This window comes from Aptenodytes patagonicus, chromosome 3 (genome assembly GCF_965638725.1).
Source record: "Aptenodytes patagonicus chromosome 3, bAptPat1.pri.cur, whole genome shotgun sequence".
NCBI classification, from domain to species: domain Eukaryota; kingdom Metazoa; phylum Chordata; class Aves; order Sphenisciformes; family Spheniscidae; genus Aptenodytes; species Aptenodytes patagonicus.
The window spans coordinates 31,209,622-31,234,703 of NC_134951.1; the positions used below are offsets into that span (position 1 = coordinate 31,209,622).

The following is a 25,082-nucleotide window of genomic DNA, read 5'->3' on the forward strand; positions in this document are numbered from 1 at the left end:
GTATGGGGCTATGTTTTGGATTTGTGCTGAAAACAGTGTTGATACTACAGGGATGTTTTCATTGTTGCTGAGCAGTGCTTACACAGAGTCAGGGCCTTTTCTGCTCCTCACACCACCCCACCAGCGAGTAGGCTGGGGGTGCACAAGAAGCTGGGAGGGCACACAGCTGGGACAGCTGACCCCAACTGACCAAAGGCATATCCCATACCATGTGACGTCATGCTCAGCAATAAAAGCTGTGAGGAAGAAGAAGGAAGGGGGGGATGTTTGGGGTTACAGTGTTTGTCTTCCCAAGTAACCGTTAGGCGTGATGGAGCCCTGCTTTCCTGGAGATGGCTGAACACCTGCCTGCCGATGGGAAGTAGTGAATGAATTCCTTGTTTTGCTTTGCTTGCATGTGTGGCTTTTGCTTTCCCTATTAACCTGTCTTAATTTCAACCCATGAGTTTTATCACTTTTACTCTTCTGATTCTCTCCCCCATCCCACCGGGGGGGGAGTGAGCGAGCGGCTGGGTGGTGCTTAGTTGCTGGCTGGGGTTAAACCACGACAGCCATTCAATTCTGAATTAACCCATTAATTATCAAAACAGACACCAGCTCTTATTTTATTGCACAGTGGCTTGACACTCCTGGTTTTCTATGAATCATTTCATCTTCAAGTCACCATTTGATTTCTTTTAGTATCTTTATCCACCATAATTCTTGCAAACTTCGTTCATCAGCAGAATTCCTGATGTATAGATTATTTTATAATCCCTCCTGTCTTTTTATTTATGCCCCTTAAGATACTGATTCCTGACTCTCAGATTCTACAGCCTCAGTCCTTTGCCCCTCTCTCTACAATGTTCATCATTCTAGCCTAAGTTTTAAATCAAACTCAGATTCTTCTGGTTTAACAACCCTTCAACTACTGAATAGGCTGGGAGAAACCCCATAACCATGCTGAACAAGAAATTCCCCTCCTCCCTCAGTTCTCCTGCCCCCTGGCATCATCCCCATTATTCCTACTTTTCTGCACATTATACCTTCCTATCACAGTTGTACAGTTGCTCTTCTCCATTTCACCTTCTCTTTTCTTCTTTTCACCAGCAGGTCTGTTCACTTAAATTGAAAAAAATACTGTTTTTTAAAAGCCTGTTAATGTTATTCCATGAATATCAGCTTTGCACTGTCCTGAATGTACACAGACAATCAAATGCAATCACCATGTACTATACCAAGGAGGAAAAAAAATCCCAAAGCATTAAAAACATTTTAAAATATATTTACTAATTTCAAGATTCTTAGCCATTCACTGTATGCATTTACACAGCATCACTACAGAAGAGTGTTCTTTCTAAATAAAATACCCCAGGCATTTATTCCTTTCACTATCCATTTCTTCAGTTTCTAACTCATAATGTTTTATGGCAACAAAATATCGGATAAAAGTTTCGCCTAATGCTTCCTTAATGCACGAATCTTTCTCAAGCGCAACAAGAGCATCTTCTAGTTTCAGAGGGACTGATGAATGTTTCAGATCAGCAGTGTGATTTTCTTCTTGGAGCAGATCATCATATCTAAGTCCTCTCTTTACTCCATCTAGACCCGCAGCAATAGTAGCAGCAAGCACCAGGTAGGGGTTTGCTGTAGCAGAACTTAATTTATTCTCTATGTGAGTGCCTTTTCCACCATGACATTTGACATTAAAGGCACAGCTGTTATCATTATATGCCCATTTTGCATTTACAGTTTCTTTTGATTCTTTACTGTATTTAGAATAAGGCTTACGGCAGCTGGTGGTAGGAGCCATCAAGCAGCTGATAGCTGCTGTGTGTGCCAAGAGACCCGATAACCAATTTTTTCCAATATCTGAGAGCTCCTCAACTCCATAACCAGCAGAAAACCAATTCTTCTGGCCATTCAAATCCCACAGGCTATGTGACAGAGCACCTGAATTGTAGAGTCCTGATTCTGAGAAAAAGCTAGCCACGTAGTTATACTTCTTAGCCACCTCTTTAATGCCTGTTCTAAACGTGAAGGCACTGTCAGCAGCATCTATGCCAAACGCTGGATGAAAAGTGATCTCCATTTGCCCAGGCCCACTGGAAGAAGAAAAGCTTTCAATGTTGGCACCAGCATAATACATTCCTTCAATGAGCTCCTGAATGAAAGTCTGGTCATGGTTATTTAGTATCGTGGCTGCAGGAAAGGATATTGTCTTTGAATTTACAACCTCAGTAATGCCATAAATACAAAATTCATAAGTGAAGGCAGAGTGTAGAGAAAAGCCATTGTCCTGAAGCTGGCTCAGCTGTTTCTTGGCAATGTGCCTTGGTGAGGTCATTAGCGGGTTGCCCAGCACGGTGAAGGAATCACATATCACTCTCGCAATCTGCTCAGTCCAGGGCAGAATTCGAAACGTTGATAAATCAGGGTTCAGGATTATGTCACAATTAAAATTGGTTGCATTTATGTAATCTAATTCGTTATCTTTAGGATTCACGGTCAGCTCAAGATAACTTCTGGGCATGGCAACACCATGAATTGCTTTCTCCTAAACACAGAGCAGAATGACAGATTACCAAATGAAAAAAGAACTCAACAGTATTTTTATGTATGTAAAATTGATAAAACTCAGATTCTCAGTAAGAACAACAGTCTTTCTCCTAAAAGAACACTAAAATGCAGTGATCACTAAAGTGGAGGGCAACAGCCAGTTACTGTGCCATTATTAAGCAGAACAACCTTCTACAAGATTGGTATGAAAACCCTGGCACCAAGTATCCCAATGACCATTTTTTAAATTTCCATAAAAAACTCAAAAAATGTTCAACACCTATCTTGCATGGTCTTTATACAATTATGGGCATCACCATCTAGGTGCAAACTTTGCAAGCCAAACTTCTGTCTATAGTTACTCTATAAGGCTTTCATATCCTCTGAGCATTTCCTTTACATAGATCCAAGTGACCACACAAGACCCATGGCCATATGAATTATGAATTCAGGCTGTGACTTCTATTTATATGCCATAACACATAACTCACCATTTTTCAAATGCAAAGTTTAACTGAAAATTCTCACTTTCTGGACTTAATAAGTTTGGGGGTAAAATGCAGAGAAGCACTTCCAAGTGAGAAATTATTCTAGTGTTTCAGTACTCCCTTTCTACGTAGCTAACAGGATAAACATAATTATACTTTCTTCTCCATTTGAACAGAGAGCTTCAGCTTATGCAAATGAAATGTAGATAGGACTCTAAGAAAGGAACATCTACCTTCAAACAAGCACCTTTACAACTTAACTTATATTCAAACCTTTAGCTGCTGAAAACTGCAATTATGCCAAGTTCTATCAAGTGAAATTTGGCTCATGTTTACATCTTGCCTTTATTTTTATAAGGGAAAGGATTACTATCTGAGTGAGCAGAGGAGACAGAGCAAACCTAAAAAGGGGCAAGCTCAGAGCCGAAAAGACAAAATTTTGCCTATCCAGATGGAAAATTGTTGAAATACTTCAAACTGCATACGGTGGCTTCTCTTAAAACAAACAAATAAATAAATAAAGTCTGCCTTCTTTTAAGTAGGTGGCAGTCCAGTGGTAGCAATTCACCCTGTGTGACATCCATAACCAAAACTGCACAGTACGGTGAATACTGCTTCAAGATGTCTAAGTTGTCCATTTGACACTGAAAAGGTGTTGAAGGTGATTACCCTATAGTACTATCTCTCCCTCCTCCAACCTCCCACCCAAAAAAATGTTAAAAAAAAAAAAAGAAATTACTCTCTGTCACTCTGTCTGTATACATACGTGTGTGTGTGTGTACACATACACATTTTTTTAGTGTTCAAAAATTTAGACTGCCATCCAAAGCTGCAATTTGTTCAGATGGCAAGGTAAACATAAAAGCTGTCTTTGAACAAGCTAATCTAGACATTTGTAATTTGACATAGCAACTGAAAGAGAAGTTGCAATTAACCTACCACCCCTCACAAGAATTAAAATGACTGAGAGAAAGCTTGTTTTGATAAAATCCAAATGAAACCAGAGAGAGCAAATTGTATCTAGATGATACAGTTGCAGTTTAGCAATATCTAAAAGGGAAATAATGAAAACATGGCTTAGGCTTTAGAAGGAACTGGAAACAAAAGTGCTCTACATCTTTCCATGTTCATATCTTCTTTTGTGATCACTCGGTAAAGCTTAAAATGTTCATAGTGACACGTGAGTGAAACTATAATGTAGTTATGCACATGAAGTATCACAGAAGCAATATACTGAAGAGGCTGATCGGTCAAGGATGAACACAGTGAGGATTGTTTTCTAATTTGGTTCTTATTTTCTGAATCATCAATATGGCAAATATTGCTATTAAATCATCATGCAACCCAATGGTGTTTTCTTATATGACTGATGACTATAAAATTTCTCACAGCTAAAGTGATTTTCATTGTCATCTTTCTTTTAGTATTTACTCCTTTCTTTTTGCAACTTAGTGATGTTCAGTAAAACAAAATCTTTATAATGCATTGAACCTGAAAAAATAATTCTGAGGAAAGATTATTAGAAGTTCAAAGAACTGAAATTACTAGCCTTATTTAATTAGATTACTATTTGGCGGTACAGAGGAATAGATGATTGCAGGATCCCAAAGTCCAGATCCTTTGGGAACATTAACAAGTGGACGGAACAGATAATTTGTTCTAAGTTTGAGTTTCTGCCTGCACTATGAAAAAGAATATAAAATATAAATTAAAGACAGGGCCATGAAAACACATAAAGGTACAGCTAGAAACCAAAAAACTTACGTGAAAAAAGCGAGAAGTAACATTCTTTGATCTTGACACACCATGGAGGTCTATTGATTCAAATCTGACAAACTGTACATTCTCCCTGGCCATCTGCTGCTTAATATATTCAATATGAGAGAACAGGTGAAGGAGAGTTGGACTTCCAAGGCTGTTTACATCAGGCTCTCTGCTGGACGCTATAAGTGAAGAGGAATGTTCACGTCAAACAAAATAATGAATGCTGGAATACAGGCGCAACAGTGGGAAACTACGACATGGAGTGTAAAAACAAAAATAAGAAAAAGATATGGATCATGAAACATTTTTGTAAATAAACACACTTTTTTTTCCCTGAGGACCTGTATAGAATCCCTTATTTTTTGGAATGGTCTATAACTTAAATGTTTTTTCATGTTGGTAAGAGAACACAAGGGAATCATGCGGTAAAGCTAGGAATTTCTGAGGGATACCTCAGCTGGTTTGTTGGGTGCTTTTAGGAGCACAAATAGCAGCTGGATACCTATTTCCCACTGAAAGCTGATAAAATTCAGATGCTATATTTCTTCAATGCCTTTGAAAAGTGTATAGATACAGAAACATGATAAAAAGAGCACTTGTCTTCTACTAAACCTTTCTCAAGACCTCCTGAGGAGGTCTCTCTCTCCCCTTCCTGAGGAGACCTGCAGTCTTCTCCACCACAGGCAGCAGACTTTTAGGAGAAGTTTATGCATTTATGCACTTGCTGTTATGGAGTTTTCTTCTTAACTGTATTACAGCAACTGTAGGACTGTATAAACTTCTTGACATGAAAGCAGTAACATCTGCGTATAATTTCTGTAATGGAGCAGAGAGCTGGACACAGTAACTTCCTTTCACAAACCTCTCAATCTCTCAGCCTGCTTTTCTTTTGAGTGTCTATGTATTGTTTGTATTCAAGTTAAACTACATAAGGTATTAATTTCCATTTACTACAATAAACTAATTAGACCAAGGGTAAAATTTGATATTAAGGTATGAAAAAATGTGAAAAAATATTTCTTTCTACATTCCTGGGATGAAAGTCCTCCATTCTTCCAAGGAGGCTGAGAATATGATCAGATTAATTTTTGCAAATCTTTCAGATCCACAGTGGAAGATGACCAACAACAAGCCTTCATCACTATCCTTCAAGTGGAAGGTAAAAGCTTCATGCTGAGGCACTATGAAGGTTGGTTGGGAGCACTCCCAATCTCTCCAGTACCAAACTACCCAAACTGGAATATATCTCCTTTAGCAGTAGCCATCAGGCACAAACACATCTTCTTCCACCTCTCCTTTGGGGCAAGTAGGACTGCCAGCTGTGAGGCTGTACGGAGGCTCTCCAGCTAGCCCAGCACAAGGCTGTCTGATTATTCCCTGAGAAGGCAGCAAACTCATCCACAGTCATAGACTTCTAGGAGCCTTTGAATATTACTGGAGCATCCTCCAGCTTCAGATGGCAAGGAGGTGACAAGAATACTTCAGGTCAGTAAAGTAAGAGGTTGTTAAGTAATAAGAGTGCTCCCTGAGGAATGACAGGTAAAAGCACACAGGGCAAAATTTTAAGTAAATACAAGAGTCTATAGGAAAACAGAGTAAGAATTGAAAAGGTAGAAGCAAGAAAGAAAGAATTTTGTCACATCCACTTCTCGTGACATCTTTCCCTCTGGTATGCTTCAGCTGTAAGCTGCTTATGAAAACAGCTTTTTTCCTCTTTCTTCTATAAACACTATGTCCTTTAAAAGATGTGCATTAAATAAGGAAGTCCTGTTTAAATATTTTGTGTAACACTCACTCTGTTACAGATGCTGCCAAAACACAATAGTGAGCAGTGAGCATATGTAAACTGGCCTTGTCTTGCATATGTCATCCAAGTAATAGTGATTTGGATACCACTTCAGTGATCCCGTAGCATTGTTTTACAACATAAATGTTTACTGACATTTAGCAGATTTAACCTCTTTATGAACCTATCAATTAGAAGTTTATTAACAGCTAATAAACTGTGGCTATTTATTAGATTAATAGAATTTAAAAAGATTCTGAAAATCTTCCTACAGAGTACAGCGAGTAGCATTTTCTTCAACTCCAGGGACAGAAGCCTGAGGTTTTTGCCTTTGTAAAAGCAGTGTTCAATCGCTTATTCTACACGTGTTTAATATCCTGTGCAAAGATGGTAGACATTTCCTGTCTACCACCTGTCGCACGGAGATTTTTATGTCTTCATATTATTCAAAGTAGAGTTTGACTGGCAACCCTTGACATCAGAATATTGCCAACTTTTGATGTAAATTTTGCAAGTATTTCTTATAGTGTCCTGAAATGTTGCCTGTTAAATTTGCATCTACCGAACAAACATTTTTCAGGTAAAAACATGTAATTCATAAAAAACAACAACTCGAACTCTGACCCAAGTAATTCTTTAAATCAGTATTCTTGAGAGATAATGATATAAAATCAATATCTAAGAAAAACAAATGTGATATGCATTCATATTAATGATGTATGAATTTGTTTAAAAAGTAAAGCTACAAATATACTTAATTTAAACATCTACCAATGGTAGGTAATTTTCCAAATTTTATATGTATCTGTTTTCTTCAAGCTAAAGTTATTTGAATAAATGCATAAATACATAATTAGATTATATGAAATAACATAAGTTAACAGAAAATTCCTATAAAGTAATGTTTTTAAAGAACATTAAGCAAACAAAAATTATTAACTGAAGAAGCAAGGATTTATCTTCTCCAGTTGGACTTGTTATGATTAATGATAGATCTTTCTAAATGATGAGACTAAAACTTATATATTGGTCTAATATTAGTCTAAAATTAGACTATATACCAGTCTGGACAGCCCACGAGTCAAAAGACAGATACTTATTCATTTACATTAGCCTTTTTCCAAAATCTGTTAGAATCAATAGAAACACTTCCGCAGCTTTCACATACTTTTAAGAGGCAGTTCATCTTTTATATCATTTGCAGATTATCTTTCCCATTGAAGTAATAAGTTTCTGTAAATTGTATGACAGATAAAAAATATTATCATGACTTAATATCTCTGACTGATTTTGGAAATATGAAAGGGGATTTGTTTCTTGAATAATATTTAGTGAATAACTACTGGCAGTACTTACTTTTCCCCAGCACAGGTCCCAAAATATATTTTCTTGGCAGCCACTAAATAAATCGCTGGCAAACTAAGTCCATGAAGCCAATGATGACTAAAGTTTGGAAAGGTATAGTAGGGAACTGAGTACTCTGTCTATTCCCAGTTCATACAGTCATTATCCAGAGCACTAGTTACTGGAGATAAGGTACCTAATAAATAAGTATTAGACAGGTCTAGCTGATTTAGATACACAGTCTAAAAGTCTTACATTCTTATGAGGGAGGATTGTGTTCATAAGTATAACTGTTTCCCTAGCTCTCTGGGCCTCTAGAAATAATGGCATCTTTATTTTCATTTCAGAAAATCTACTTATGGAAACATGTATGTAAATTTCACAAGATGCTCAGATTTTGGTTCAGATTTTCATTTTAAAAATCAAATATAAATCCAGACTGGCCATCTTTCTTAAAGCAGAATGGTACATACAGATCCTTAGATATCTATATGAAAATATACACAGAAAAGCACTTAATTTTTGTTTTTCTATGGTTCTATCTGTATTTCCCATTTAAGTTACCACTGAGAAACAATTAGTATTACTCATGTTTCTTTTGTAATTAGTACAAAATATCTACAAATATAAACAAATTATCTTCACATATTTAAAAAAATATTAATAACACAAAAATAAAAATATTACCAAAACCCTACAAATTATACAAATTATGTTATTATTTTTTCTAGGGGAAGAGTGGTGCCATTCTTAGATTATTAATATCGAAATCATTCAGATTACTGAGGGCAGCTGACATCGGGCTAGGGCAAATAGATAACATCAGCTTTATCTTCTCAGCAACAGAAAAGTGCCACAACAGAAGAAAGTACACATGTCCCAGATCAATCTATCATTATCTGCTTGTTCAAAGAAATACTTTCCCATGGTCCCTTATTAAATCACACCGCATCTAAAGCAAACAATTTCTCAGCTCTATAAAAGGTGACTGTATCAAACTGATGAAACAAAAAGAATGTGCTACATGTTGCCAGGGGACTTGACAATGACAGGAACAGGCTGACCTAACAAATGTAGTAATATTGGAAACTCTTCACTGAGAAACATGACCACCAATGTAACGCAAGGCAGTAACAGCAGACACCAGCAGGTAGACTCCAGATACAAATCATGCACTGGAGAAGGAGACGTGTTCCCATCTGTCCTCCTCCAGTTTCTTCCTCCCACTCTGTCTCCAGCTGTGCCAGATGTGCTCCCTCCTGAAACGACCCTGCTGCAGCCACGCAGCTGCTGCACACCCTCCTCCTGCCCCGTGAGACAGGGTCTGGTCACGCCTGAGTCCCACACAGAGTCAGAGCGCACGTCCCTGCGCTCTGTGGCATGTTGTGGCACCTGTTACTGTCTCAGAGCAGTAAAGAAATAAAAACCCTTGCAAGTGTAGGAATTGCTATGCCAGTCAAGGCAGTGTTTCATCACACTAGAGCTGTCTTTGGTATCAGCTATCAACAGGAAAGGCAAGGCATTCTTTGCAAAATAATCTGCCTAAAGAGAATGGGCTTTGCAGTTCCTCACTAAAAAGGTGGTCTTGTGGTTAGGAGCAGAAGGGTTAATATCCAAATTTGTCTTAATTTCTTCTTCATCCTTAGAAATCTAACACAGGGTGCTCTGAAGATCTATGTGAATATTGACCCCCTTTATAAAAACAGATACCTTGTGCTGATCATATCCACTGGCAATGCGTCACACAGGGTAATCACACACCTATACCCTTCTAAATCCTATGGAAATTCCTGACAGTACTAGTTTGAATATGTCTGCTCATCTTTACAGGATTCCGGTTTGTGTATTTAAGAACAGCCAGTCTACTTGGTTTGTACAGCATGTTACTTACTGTTCTCATGTTTGTCTTCAAACATTAATAGTCTCTATTTCTCAAACCTCATATCACAGCTTTTCCTATGCTAGACATCATTCTTATTGATAGTGTTTAAAGCCTCTCTTTTCTATTCCCATCTGATTTTTAACACGGTAAATAGAAATGAGTACTGGGTTACGTTTGAATAGTACTATTGATGTGAATAGCGATCAGAAGTATATTCAGTTGAAAACATTACATAATTTACATTTCTTTTTCACCCAAAAATAGTTTCACCAAAAATGTTTACTGATAGGTCAGTAAAGTATTTGATTTCTGCAGTAAAGTACATAAAAAGGTGTTTCCTACCTCTTTTTTTTGCTCCCCTACAAGACCCCTAACAGGGGAATAAATATATAAGCATACCAGCAACTTATCAAAGCATGGGAGACAGTAAAAATATTTCCCTGATCTGTTTGATATTGATATTTTCAATGTTTTTTCCATCAGTTTCTTTGTCTCATGGTAGTCTGCTTTCTTTTTTAATCTTAGCTATGAAGCAGGCTTTTTCACTGATACAGCCATGGAGAAGCTCAGCTCTTTTTCATGAGTTTTATAGCTAATTTAGAGACCAATGAACAGCTTCAATCATCCGTGAATTATTCTTTCCAAACTGTATGACAACAACATGACACAGCTTCTCAGAGGATCTACATCATCAAGAATCGAATACAAAATAAGATTTTATTTCTCAATAGATGAAAGATAAAATAAATCACCCATTTTTTTCTATCTTCCAGGGTGTTTTATAAAAATGGCTCTTCTGTATTGAATGAGAAAATTATCACAGTTTTATAGAAAAGTTAGAAAATATTCCACCTAGGCAAGAGGATTTGAAAACAAAATATGTAGGTGTCTGAAAAAAAATTAAGGTGAGTAATACCCACTGGAACTACCTAACTAATAATCCTAAATATGATGGATCTGGAGTGGCATGTCTTTCTTCAAACTCAAAGAGAAAATTTGGATTTAAGGAAGGAATCACTAAGTGAAGTTCCATGAACTGAGGGATGCACTATTGCAAACTAGATAGTCCTTTCTGCTCTAAAAATGTTTGACCTAATTAAAAAAAATCAAGTGAGAATGAGTGAGAGCGCCACGTTAAATGGGAAGTAAGGTTATTTAGGGAAGAAAAGATTTTGCACAGTATTGAAGGAAAGGACTAAACTCTTCTTGAATATGTTGTAGAAGGAGAGGCAGCTGGCAGAGAGATCAACCAGAGAATGCATTTCACGTACATTAGGTCTAAACTAATTGTTTTGGCAACATTTCACTATTACCAGAAAGAAAGTAAACATCTCCAATAGGTGGGAAGAATTACTGCCTGAATACACCTCTTTGTCTCATAGAGTCGCAGGATGACTAGCTTACTACAGGCACCAGAGTCAGATGAGTTGGATCTCACCTGAAAGGGGACAAAATAGATCAGAAAGATAGGATGGAAGTGCTGTCTAAGCATTTTTGTTTTGAGGGGAAAAATGGAAAATCATACAGAGTCACAGAATAGGAAGATTTCAGCTACTGGTATGGAAGATAAAGGACTTAAGAGTTTTGATTTTCTTTAAAGGAAAATAGTTGCTCTTAGAGCTTGTGAGGTGAAAAAAATAGCAAGTTTTATACAGCTCAGTTCAGAGGGAAAAGGAAAGAAATAGGCAGAAAATATGACGGTTTGTTCAACAGAAAATAAGGGCATTCAAGAAGGTTTAGAAAGGAGCTGCGCTATGTTCAACAATAGCCCTGCTATGTTCAAGTTGAATTCAAAATGTAGAAAAAGAAATATTAGAAAAATTTTATTGAACTGCAGATAGGGCATGAGGAAGGAACATGAAGGCACAGCATGGCTTTGGTTTTTCACTGTAGGAGAGATGCAAGAACAGTGCAGATTATGTAAAATACAAAGTAGAGAAGAGTAGCAAATGAAAAACACAGTCCTAAGTAACCCCCAAAGTAAGACGTGGTTAATCTGCAGGAATGACTGCAGAGGCAATCAATATGAAGTACCCGGAGCAGGAACTTACGTACCTCTCCTGCATCCACTTATATCTCCTGATTGTCCACTTACAGCTCCCAAAGAGTCTCTGTTTCTACTTCCTCGCCACTGACTAGACTTACTGAGCAGAATCAGTGGGGACAGATGTGCTTCTTCCAGGTAAGCATAGAGGACTGTGAAACCACAGGGGGAGTTAAAATTTTGTTAAAAGTGTGTGGGCAAACTTTTTAATTTCAATGGAGCAAAAAGCCTAGGCTATTTTTTTTGTTAGGTTTTTTTTACATACTTCTGTCCCTAAATACCAGGTATTGTCCTTTGTAACTGCCTTATTACTAAAAATAAGAACTTTAAACAAGTTAAGAATTACAACATAAGGTTATTCATTGTAATGATGGTGTAGGACAATTGCTTGTAGGACTGATGAACTCCACTCTCAAGTATGAAAGATAACCTGTTAGTAGCTACTTGGTAAACTTTTATTTAAAATGACAACTTGGCAAAGAAACTTAGCGTTTGGGGTCAGCACCTACGTAACATTTCATGTAATTCTTGGAGTGTTCAAACCTTCTTTTTCTGGGCACTTGAAATTTCAACAGTCACTAGGTAGCTACTTATGCCTGCAGCTACAGCCAAATCGTATTTTCTTTCTTCAGAAATTTCCTTCTCCCTCCTACAGTTCCTGATCCTGTCCTGGTCATATTTTTATGGCCCCACTTGATGTATGCTCAAGAAGATAAGCCCTGTTGAGAGGACCTGCTCCTGGAGCTGCTCAGGTTTCTGGGGCCCCAGCTCTGCAGTCTGCACTCAAGAAGATTTGAACAAACTTTTTTGTCCCCAGCTACAGACCAAGATGTACAAAGGGAATTTGAAGCCTCAGGTGACAGCCTGATTCCAGTGTGTTGCCCACCTACAGCTACCTGGAGGTGCTGTTGTACCATAAGGTCCAGAAGAGAGATTTCTCCTAAGCCTGTGTGGTGGCACCAGGCTCTGCAGGTCCTTCTGACCATATGCAGTGTGGGTGGCTGCTGAAACGACCTGAAGTCACTGACTCTGTGACAAAGAGAACCCCAACAGTGTGGTGTATCATGATCCTCAGGAACTTCACATTGCTCAAAGTTATTTTCTTTGGCTTCCTCTCTGACTACCATAGTATAAATACTCTGATTTAGTAGCATGCAGAGCAGCATGTGATAAGATCTGAGTTCAGAGAGGTCAACATACACTTACGTTATATGCTATATATACTATACATATAGTACATGTATGCATTTGTGTATGTGTATGTACATACTATGAAGTGTTATATAATGTTATATACATGAAATTTCATCAGAATTTTTACTGTTTGGAAGCCTCTCTCTTGGTCTCCCAAGAATGCAGGCACTGAACATCTTAAGAAGCACCTGATTGTTAATGACTACATACCAGTTTTCAGAAATGCACATCATTATCATATATAGATACTTTCATTATCATATATAGATACTTATGCAAATAAATTTTATAAATTCATGTTAGTGCAGTCAGTATATTTGCCTAATTAGCTACATGTGTTAGTTTCTATCTTTCCATGGTGATGAATTAAATTAAAAGAGCTTTGGCTTTAGTTTCAGCTCCAGTTTCTCTGACACTGTCCAAGTAATATTTTTCATATTGACTAAAATATCTTGCATGTCTGTCTCTTTTCTATTTTTTTTTTCCCATGTCCAAGCACTTCTTTTACAAAAGAGCTGACAAGCAATGGACAAAATGCACATGCAGTAATATTTCCACAATTTCCAATCAGAATTTTGGAAAAAAATATATGGATTTATTATTTTAGAGAGATGTTAGCCACGTAACTAATATGACAGTATTTCAATCCTCTGCATTACACTGAATCACTACAGCTCAGCTACAGGTCTTAGCCTTCCTACTGCTGACCTCTAGAGATCGTCCCTTAACTGTGTACTTTTAGAACAATAAGGTACATTCCTTCTTTGGCCATGGCATCCAAACGTGCGTAGTGGTCAACATAGCAACTAAGTAAATACAGTGGGCACTGTTTATGTAATAATCATGTATGTATGTATAGTCATATAATTTCAATGCTCTCCTACCTTGTGTTCCATATTAAAGAAACAAAGAGAGCAAGAGAACAATTTACTTCTTTATGTGTATTTTTTAAATCAAAAGTTTGGAAAAATTTTGGATCAAGATTTCTGATTTGAGCAAGTTCAAATATTTGAAAACTTGCAAAATACAAGAGGTTGTATTTCAGATCTACTCAGTGTCAAGATATGTTTAGATCCAAGTCTTCTGTTCAGGCACTTTCATAACTAAAATATTTAAGATAATATTTTAGTCATAAAAATAAAATATTTAGGATTTTATCTTATCTATCTTAAATTATCTCTGACAGCAATTAAATACTCATTAAGTATTTAGTGCAAAGGCTCATTAAAGTGCAGAATGTTGTCTAAAACTTCCTTCTCTTCAGTTAAGTTACTGAATGTATTCAATGAAAATTAAATTTCAAACACATACATTTCTAATTAAGTAGAAACTATTTCTGTGCATTCCATTTACTAGTGGAAACACATATTGAACGCTACAGTTTGTTTGGTCAAAGCCAAATGGAATCCAAACCTCATGAGATACCAAAACTTTTGGGTTTGGATATGTTTCTGATGAGACAAAACAGTTTCCCCCCACTTCCCTTCATAGTTAATTCTCATCTATAGTTCTTTTACAGTCATTGTTATTGCCAGTGATACAGAATAGGATTAACCCTAGGTAGCTTTAGGTATTTTAGAGTTAGGCAAATAATCCAAACTAATCGCCATGGGACTTCTTCCCCATTGAGTGGAAAGAGATGCCCACCTCCAGAGGTCAATTTCTCATCAACCCCTAATACCTCTTTGAAGACAAAATGCCTGTCTTTCTCTACTGACTAGGTAATAAGCTTGGATTAGCCACTTCACTTTAAGTGGCTAAAAACATGTTGAAACCTCCCTGTGGAATCTACAATTAATCTCATCACTTCCCTGTACCTTGTAAATGGTGTTATGACAAAGAATAGTTATTCCTATATTTTAAAATGTATTTGTTGGTTTTGCAGACAATGAGAAAACAATAGTAATCTAAATTTGACAATGCATTTTGCTAGCCTTTCAGCTAGCAAAAACAATGTAATCTGGAAGGGGAACGGCATCAAGTGTAGGCTAAGAAATAATCCTCTAATCTCAGTATTCTAAAAGACATGAATAGAGAGTGGTTTGAGCATGAAATATCTTTTCAAAGCTTTATATTCCTCATGCAGTGCCCTGAGTTAGCACTGATAATGTTCATGGATACCTTGTTCAGACTTGTTTAAACTGGGTAACACAATATGTCTACTGAGAAATCCTGCTCTAGCTAATACCATTTGATATATTCAAATTGTCTGTTTTCAGAGTATGTATAGCAATATTTCTACCCATCTGAAAGGAGACTTTAAAAAAAGCAGGATAACTTAATATTGTTGTACAAATTTAATTGCTACCATTGTATTTTATTATGTAGTTAATGATCGACAAGGTATTTTATCAATGAAGATATAAGATTCATATTTCTTGTATCAGTGAGATAAGTCAGAGGGTAAGATATCTATCCTGAAAAGCTGATAATATGATCTCAGCCTCATGCTCCCGGAAATTTATTAATCTGATATCTATTCAACCGGCAAATTGTTGTTTGGTGCTTCTTGGAATAGACACAAAACAATGAACTGCTCAAGCCCATTACATTATCATAGCTAATAGTAGCTTTCAGTTTGCTGATCCAGCTAGCCCAGAAGTATAGCCTTTACAGTTTCAGAGAAACCACAGCCTATTAGTAGCAATTAATTGGCTCTATAAACACTTCCAAAATGGACTTATTGAACAGCATGAAGATAAGTAGAAGTTCTCTGCCTCATTTGCTTTTATTCCCCTATAGTTTATATTAGATGCTTTTGCATTCTAGTCCTCTCACAGAACGGATAATTGAAAACATGATCCCTACATGGGAGCAATTTCCACTGCTGGAAATGTTAACAAAAAGGAAATTTTAAGCCCAGATGCCATCAGAGCTTTGCAGTGTCTAGCAGACCTTTGGGAAATGTTGCCTAAGCTCAGTTTAAATGAGGAAATATTTCAGTTTTAGTGAAAAAGACATGACCACTTGTGTGTGGCAGTTTTTGGCAGGCAGCTGGGCTTCATAAATGCCTTACTTAAAAAAAAAAAAAAAAGCAGTGTAAGTGTAGAGTACAACTTCTGATCTGTCCCAATCACACAGAAACCACAGGTGTCAATTCTCTCGTGCGCTAGCTCTGACTAAAGTTTGCAGCTTAACAAAATCCCACAAAACAACAGTAGCATTTTCTTTAACAGGACAGCAGGTGATGTTTAAATATCCTTACCGGTGTGGCCTGCGGACGATTCAAACTGAATTTCGTGAGCCGTGCTTTCCGCATATGTAGAAGCTGCCGGTAGTCTCAGAATAATTTGATCCACGTCGCTTCCTGCTGGTTGCTGCTGATCAGACCCAGCAGAGCTGAGGACCATGAGAGGTTTGCTCTGCTGTCCCACTCCCTCCTTGTGGAAGCTGTGGTGCTTTCGATTCTCCTCTCCAAAATGGGGACTAAAAGTCTCAAAGGGTCGGCCCTGCTTGTCAGCTGTTTTCTCCTGGGGCTTTGAATTTTTCTGAGAAAAAGTGCCACCTGCCTTGCCACTGTAATTGGGGCCATAATCGGGCAGAGGACCTTCACTCAACAGGTTTTTCAACTCTTGCAAACTTCGTTTAGAAATGTCAGGTGGCCCTGTGATGAACTCCGCAGTACCGCTTCCTTGTGTGGTTACAGTACTGCCCAGGGAGCCCGTCTTTGTCACGTGAAACTTGACATCTCTTTCTTCTATCTCACCCTGTTCTTCTTGCTTACTCTCTGCCTTCTCACTGCCATCTCCCCTGCGCGCTGCCTCTGTGGACCCAGCTTTCCCTGCGTTCCGCACAGGTTGCACACCCATAGGCAGCTCCATTTTAGCTGGTGCATCTATTTCCTTGTGCTTTTTTCCTATTATCCTTTTCCCAGTGTCAGTATTTTCCTGGATTTCTCGTGTTTCTCCAGACATGTCTTCTTTCACATTGCGGCCAGTATGGGAACTGTCACGACCTCCTCTGTCCTTTTGTACTGGAGGAAATCTAGTTGGGTTTCGAAGAGGTTGGTCTGATGGTGGTTCTGAGCAACGAGTGGTTGCTTGAAAGGGACAAGGATCTGGGATTTTTGAGGTGTGGGACAGCTCCATCTTCTCATTTTCTAAAGGAGGAACATGCTTTGTAGGACCTTTGACTCCCTTTTTCTTTCTGAAACCACATATATTGTTGCCATCAACTTCATCATTGTCACTTTCAGATGTGTTCTGTAATCAGCAATAAAATATACAACCAAATAACATGCATGAATGAAACAGAACATGGCAATGGAGTACTACCACCAGCTGCATTTACCTTGTAGCACTTCGATTACTTCTCGTCGATGGAGGTCTCTGTAGACACTTACTGACCCTCAAACTCTGCTATTTGGATTAAAAAATTTCTCACAGAATTCTTTTTCTTATGTTTTAGAACAAAATTTGTGAAAATGCCTTCATAATATAGTTTTTAGGCAGATTTAGTAGATTAAAATATAAGACATGGTACACTGTGTGACACCATTTGTCAAACATGTGCCCTTCAAATGTGAAAAAATTGTATTTTAATAATTACATTTAAGTATATTCTTGCTCATATTAAAAGCATTTGTATTTATAAAGGAAATCTATTGCCCTGAAACACAGAACACTGGCAATCCTTATAAGTATGGGGAGTGAAACCTGAAAATAAACAGCTTTTAAATGAATTTCAGGATCTAATTTGGCCAAATAACTGAACTTCCAGGGCAGTGGACAAAAGGACAAACCCATATTTGGCTGTGTAAACAGGAAAGAACCATAAGATGATGTTTACCTTTACATATGGCATTGATATGATTTATATTCTAGTTCTGGGAGCAGATTTTAAAATGAATGTAAACATGTGGAGAAGGTGCAAAAAAAGCTACAAAAATTAATCTGCTTGCATTATCCCAAAGAATATCAAGAAGTGTCTGGATCATCATCCCTCCCAAGTATCCTGATCCTACCACAATTGTGATTAATCCGATGGTGACAGGGAGAAGGACAGGTAATCAAAACCAGATACATTCAAATTAAAGACTAGCAGAGATTTTAATATTGTGGGTGATTAGTTATTTCACAAACTATCAAGGTAGGGATTGAATTCTCCATCTCACAATGTCTTAAAAAAGACTCCATAACACGGTTTAACCAAAATATAAATCACACCATAGCTGATCACAAATTGTTATATTGCTTATGAATACCTTACTCAAGCATGTATTTAAGACTTAGTAGCTTAACCAACAGTCCTTGGTTTGCTTGGGTTAGGCTGGAATTAACACCTGTAAAAACACTGGGAAATCAAGAGACATCCTCTGAATGAGACCATTCTTTACCTTTTCCACAAAGGAATAATATGCACTGTCTCCAATTTCTGAATTTCCAGAAGAAGTAGGGATCTGCACAAAAGCAAAGTGAATGCCAGTCTGGATAAGGCAAAAGAGATTCCTGTTGGCAGACAAAAGCACGTAGAAGAAAAGGCAGCAGCGTCTGATGTGTGTATGGAAGGAAACAGTTATGTGGCCTCCATTAACGTCATTAACACCTCTCTCTTTCTTTATTATTCCTCCCTATTCTCTCATTATGCTATTTTCCAGCATTATCTAGTCAAAAAGGCTTATGACTTCTCTCTGACACAGAGCTCACAGAAATATTTCCTTCCTCTCTCCCCCTTGCTCTAAATTTCTGCGATGTGCTGTACCTACAGCTACTTTGGGAGCTCGCCGGGGCATTGCTGTTAGCGCGGAAGGCAGCTGGCTGCCAGCTCTATAGGGAGGACAAGCCACTCTGTGCCTGTAACTCCCAGGCACATATCGTGACAGTAACATGCTTGTGATGCTCACTTGCACTCAAACACAGTTACTAGCTCATTCACAACAGAAATCCTTGCTTAACTCAGTCTTAGCACTCAGTTTTTAATGAATCCATATCTTCATTAAAAGGCTTTGGTTTATTCCCATAATACACCCTATAATACCCCATAAAAAAATTCTGGGTGTATTGCTGATACCTCTACACATTCACCCATGCAGAATAGGCCTAATTCCTATAGCTCTGCATCATTACGCAATATAAATGTAATGAAGGAACATTTCTGAATAACGAAGCAGGAAAAAACAATTTATAATGGAGAATTATAATGGAGAATTTTAACATCTCCATTAGTAATACAAGAAAGTGAATGAAGCTGGGGGAGAAACAGTAGGGGTAAAGGAACCAGTGTTTGCCAAATGGAAAAACCCAAGTAATTCTGAAATGAAAGAGGCATGAAGTTAAATTTCTCGATGTATAAAATTATTTTCTGAGAGAAAAGAGAGAAGAGTTCCAGCTATGAAAGCTATAGTCATAAAAAGATTGTATTTTTAAATGAACTTATGAAAAATATTTACTTAAATATCTTTTGTTGCAGAGGTTGCCATCATTAAAATATCCTGATTTCCACTTTATGAAGTTTTCAGGATTCTTTTGTTTCCTTTGAATAACTTGAAGCCAATGACATAATCATAACACCATCTGCATTTCTGCTTTATAATGTATTCCCACACTCTGTGCTCAAAGATAACCATTGCACATTTTAATGTTAGACTAAATTCTTGCCTGTTGTCCCTGCTGTAGATCTCTGAAAAATGTTCAGCATAATGACTGAAGGAAAGATGAGCACATCCTTTTGTATAACATCTGTATACTGAAATCAGATAAAGAGTAGTTCTTGTATCAAAAGCAAAACATCAGAAAACTGCCTGTTCCTATAATTAGCCATTCTAAATGGTTTCATGAACACAAGGTACCATCCCCACATTATAATCCTTACCAAAACAAATTCCTTCTGAATAGACATGAGCAGGATAAGGACTGACCACTTGTAAATTTGTTAATGGAAACATTCGTTTGCAATAGAACTCTAATAATGAATGTGGCTATAGTACTCTGCAAAGGGTTTATTTTCCATAAAGAAATTGAGACTATGGTACTGCATTTTGATCATAGACCTGAAAGAGGTACTGCACCCATTGCTCTTAACCAAAAACAGTGATTATTTTTACCTTCAAATAAAAAAAAAAATCTCTTACAAGAGAGCAACCTATGCATTACTTAAGATCCTCAGCACAAGGCACACTGTGACTTTGTGCATGAGAATGACTCTTCATTTCTAAATAAACTCAGACATTTATGGACTTTCATTTAGAAATCATTCACAGTATTTTCTGCAGTGAATTAAACAGTGCTGGATTTGTTGCAAGGTACAAATACAGCATCCCTTCATATTAAAGACAGTCATATGCATGAGTTATGACGCAGCCTTACTGTCTATTAGTTCATGTGGTGTCTACCATCAGAAAAGGCCTAGTACTTGGGCACAGAGGGGAGAGCACCCACGAAATAGGACTTAAGAATTCTCTCTTTAACTTTCAATTTCTAGCAAGTTTTGTTTACAAAAGACAGGGATGATTAAGTAAAATAGCAGCTTGAAAGAGTTACAGTGCAAGTGAGCTGGATACAGATCATGACTAAATTTCATGGAATCATATGTCCTGCTGTGCCAAAAGGAAAGCAAAACAGTCATGGCATTAATATGGCAAAAGATCTGATTATTTTTTATTTCATTGCTGAATGCTTCTACATTTTTGTTGCTGCGTGGCAACATTAACAGGAGATACTAAAGCTACTTGAAAGTTCTTTTAGCCAACATTTGTTTCAGCATCATTCAATTTTTGTTTGCTTGTTTTCAAATATTTACTGGCACCCTAAGTCAGAGGTCTTGAAAGTTTTGAGATCTGCTTCTCTTTCTTAGCAAGTGAACACTTGGGCGGTGAGTCAAATATTCTTGCCAGAAAGATCAGGTCCAAAATATAAACAGTGTGGGCTACATTATGCCACAAATCTGAGATTTAGATTTTCTTTCTAGAAGATGTATCGGATGTTAACTATCACTGATAGGTATTGGTACTCCTCCAAGTTCTGATTTCCATCAGGACTTCTTGCCCCAGTGCTGCAACACGTGCTGGTACACCGATCCCCTCTGCACTGGGTGTTTGCACCTGGTAAGGTTTCAGTAGAGGCAGACCAGCATAAGTCCTACAACAGGCAGGAAGAGTAGGGGTGGATCAGACTTCATTTCCCACTGTGGATAACCTCAACTCAAACGAATAACAGCTTTGCTTGTCTTCACTAGATACCTACTGTAGCACCCCAGGTACACAAGAGTCTGACGGCTGTGACTAGCAACAGAGCATAAGGGCTACATTTATGCATTACAGCAGCATGTTAGGGCACCACACAGGTAGGAAGAGGAGACAATAGAGGACAGTATCAGCAAGCAAATATTTCAGCACAGTGCAGAGGAAATTGCTTGCTCTACTTAACCCAATTACATGCAACTTCTGGCATGCCATCAGACTTCTACAGCTGATAGACATCTTCTAGCTTGTGGTAACACAGAAAACATACATCTAAAGCAATTTTTCTTAATCAGTTTGTGTTCACTTTTAGGCTTTGTACAAGCTCTGAAATGGAACATTAACTGTATCATGAAATACAGCACTGCCAAAAGGCAGTTCATCTGTAAACCTGCCAATCGGCAAGCTGAGAACATTTGGAAATGTAAAGTGTTGCCTTTGGGAGGAATAATAAGTGCTGAGATTTCTGGTGTGTGAAACACAGGTGAAAATCCAAGGCAATTCTTGAACTTTTGCCTTAAAAGGATTTTATAGGTGACTGAAAATATATCTGTAATGCTCTATGAGATAAATTCAGAGCTGCAGAGGGGACCTTCTATTTTTCTCCTACTTATTGTTTGCTTCATGACCTCAGGCAAGACTGCAAACACTGTCGGGGTTTATAAACATTTATAAACATCATAATACATTTATCAAAAATGTATTGACAAAAAGAGACAGGGAAATTAGAAAAAGAAACTTACACTATAGCATTTGAAAGGAAAAAAAGGGAGAAAGGGAGTTAATTTAAAAGATGCTCTGAGTAACTGTAGATGAATAGCTGCAGAAGGATTTCTATCACAGAAAAAGGTGAAAGAGGCAAGGTGCAACTCTAGCAGGAGCTTTTGTATGTCTAATCAACAAGATAACCCAATGTTCCTGCTACTGGCTACCCAAAAAAGTGATGCAGCCACTCAGCAAAATGCACTGGGCTCTTAGTCACATTCTCGTTTTCTCTTTTGTTTCAGATCATTAACCAATTTTAACTATTATTTTAACTGATTGTTAAGAGGTCAAATTGTGATGACCTTCCTGAGTTGTTGCTAAAGATTTTTCAAGAACAAAAGATTAATTTTGCAAAGAATGTCAAAATGTCAAAATCTGGTATAACTAAGAATTAGAAAAACATAGAAAACTAAAAAAAATCTTCCTAAACAGAAAAATAAAAAATATGTACTGTTTGGTTGGCTGAATTTTTAGTTATGAAAAGTTGAACTGCTTCGCTTAGGTTTGACTTTGTTTTTTCAATCATATAAAACAATGTTGAAAAACTGAAATAAAATGTTTCAAACTAAAAAATCTAAAAATATTGTTCAAATTATATTATTCACATTGTTACTTTCAAAAGTAAGACAGTTTCTCAAAGTATTTCAATTGCTATAGAACCATAAATGCTGAGGAACTTTCTCTGAGCCACTTTGGCTGTTACCAGGTTACCCTTTACAGCTCTCCTAGGTTGGTACAGTCAAGTTTAATTAATCTTTTAGTGTGGTAATGAATCTCAAAAACTAGAAGTCAGGTCTTAACAAGAGATGCTGCTTAAGTCCTTAGACAACAGTGCCCACAAAGCAAGTACGCCCATGCCCAAGTGCTTTCTCTGCCCCTTCCCCTGACAGATGGAAAGCATTGCCCAGCTGCTCCTCCAGGCAGCAAAGGAGCAGAGGACGCAGGAACAAATTTTCTACTGCTAGGAATTAATGCAGCTTCACTGGAGTCACTGGAGCTACACAGATTTGTACGAGGAGGGAATCTGGCCCATGGAGTCACAGGGAGGACAACACAGACATTTCCAGGGAGTAGCTCCAGGCACAGCGAGGGGTTTTGGCTCTTGCGTGCAGTGCTAAAACAATGTGTGCTACAATAAACAGACACCGGGGGCTTGTAAGCTGGACACTTGAAGATCACAGCACATTGTCAAGATATTGTTGTGACTAATTTCTCCCTCAGTGACCTTGTTTGATGAAGTGGTTCTTTGAGAGTGATTTACTGCTACAAAAACCTCCTGGTGAAGGACCTGCAAGTGGCATAAATATTAGGTACATGTGATTATTTTGCAGTTAGAGAAGCTGGAGCACAAACTTGCCATAAGTCACAGGAAGATGTGTGGTAATGTTAGGAGCAGAAGCAAAGTCTCCGTCCTTCTTTGAAACTTTTAAATATACTCAAGATTATTAACATACTTCATGTGAAAATGAATGGAATAAGTTTGGCTCACAATATTGTGTCACTTATTTTCACATCTGACATCTGCCTTTATCTGCTACTCCCATCCAAAGCCTTCATACTATGTATGCAATTATTAGATGAGCTCCTCAAGGTCATTGACTCTCTTGCTGCCTCAAAGCAGCAGAGTTGTCCCTGTGGCAAGGTTATTTGCAAATACTTTCCTTTGGCCTATGCCACCTGCACCCTGTAAAAAAAAAAAAAAATCCCTAAAGTAATATGGAGTCTCAAAATGAAGAAGCTGATCCTGCCTTCACAGTGATTTAGAACCGCAAAAGTACACTGGTGGTGTTGTCTCCAATTTTCAGCAGTGTAAATGAGATCTAAAACCAGGATCCATTTAACAGTTGACTAATCCTCAGGAAGACATTTGCAAGGGAATGGACTCAATGACCTACATGACTTTTATGTCTAATTTCTATGACTCATTTCATATACAAAGATGGTCTAGGAGGCAGTCAGTGACTCAGAGTAGGTGCATCTCTGGCATATAAAGTATCCATTTGTTCACCTTAATAAAAGTGTCTAGTAGCCTCAGGAAGTCTGCCTGCATCATCACTTCCAAGCCATATTACATCTTTCTCAATATTTTTAATGAAACATTTTAATTCCACATTTTCACCATGAGATCTTCTGGAAACGAGTCAAAATAATAGGTACTTTTTTTTTTTTTTTTTTACTTTATTGAAAGTATATATTACAACTTCAGGACCAGAATCTGTTTTAAAATGCACTTATACAGAAACTGAGCAGCTCCACTTAGGTTGGTAGCCTGACTCAAGAGTGTCACTTTCTAATTCAGGTCAGACTCTGGTCCACAAATTGTAGTGCTTTCATTCACATTAATGAAGCCAATCTGTTTTCCCACAAATATTAATGGGATCAGATTTTAGACCTCTATTTCTGTTACTTTTGATAGAGTTATAAATGAAATACATATGAAATTAAAATGTGTTAGATTTGCTTCCTAAAGCAAATGGGTTTTTTCCAGCTTAAACAAGAAGCCTTTATTTGACCTGCATTTGCTTCAGAATTAGACCATGCTCAACATACATGCATGAAAAGCCTTGCGCACACAGTCCACAGTGAAGTATTCACTCACTTGAAATCTTGAAGTGGATGCAAAAAGTATTTTATATCAGCGTATCTGCTCAGAAATCATTCACAGTCAGTCTCTTACCTGCTGAGTAAGATCTTCCTTTTTGTTCATGTCCACTTCATTCTAGTTCACGTCACCATTAGAAATGGCCTAGTAAAAATCTAGTAGAAAGACATCCCATATTTATAGGCACAGATACAATAAAGGTTCATTAAAACAGAATTGCTGTAAAGTTCTTTTCCCAGAAGGCCACGCAGATGATGGACCATAAAGAGCAACCCAACATGTCATGGCCAAGAGCACCACTTTCTGGAACAGCGTTAAAGTAGTAAACTGACAAATGCACATTACTAGCTGCCTGCCTGGAAACAAAGACAACTGAGTATAAAACTGTTTTGCTCAACTTTTCTCCTCACAAAAGGCTTTTGTCCTGTAACAAGCCATTTCTGTTCTGGAACAGAACCTATTGTTAGGTTCCTTAGAGGTAAAACCTATATTGGGCATT

General features: G+C 37.6%; 1 protein-coding gene across 1 annotated transcript; it reads right to left on the bottom strand.

The window, feature by feature from the left end:
• Window positions 1-1,026: 1,026 nt before the first annotated feature.
• On the bottom strand, window positions 1,027-24,711 carry LGSN (lengsin, lens protein with glutamine synthetase domain). Its single transcript, XM_076335446.1, has 4 exons — window positions 24,659-24,711; window positions 16,246-17,242; window positions 4,791-4,969; window positions 1,027-2,536 (listed from the first exon to the last, which is right to left on the bottom strand). The coding sequence occupies exons 1-4, from the start codon at window positions 24,686-24,688 to the stop codon at window positions 1,337-1,339; spliced, it is 2,406 nt and encodes an 801-aa protein (XP_076191561.1). The 5' UTR covers window positions 24,689-24,711; the 3' UTR covers window positions 1,027-1,336.
• Between the last annotated feature and the right edge of the window lie 371 nt (window positions 24,712-25,082).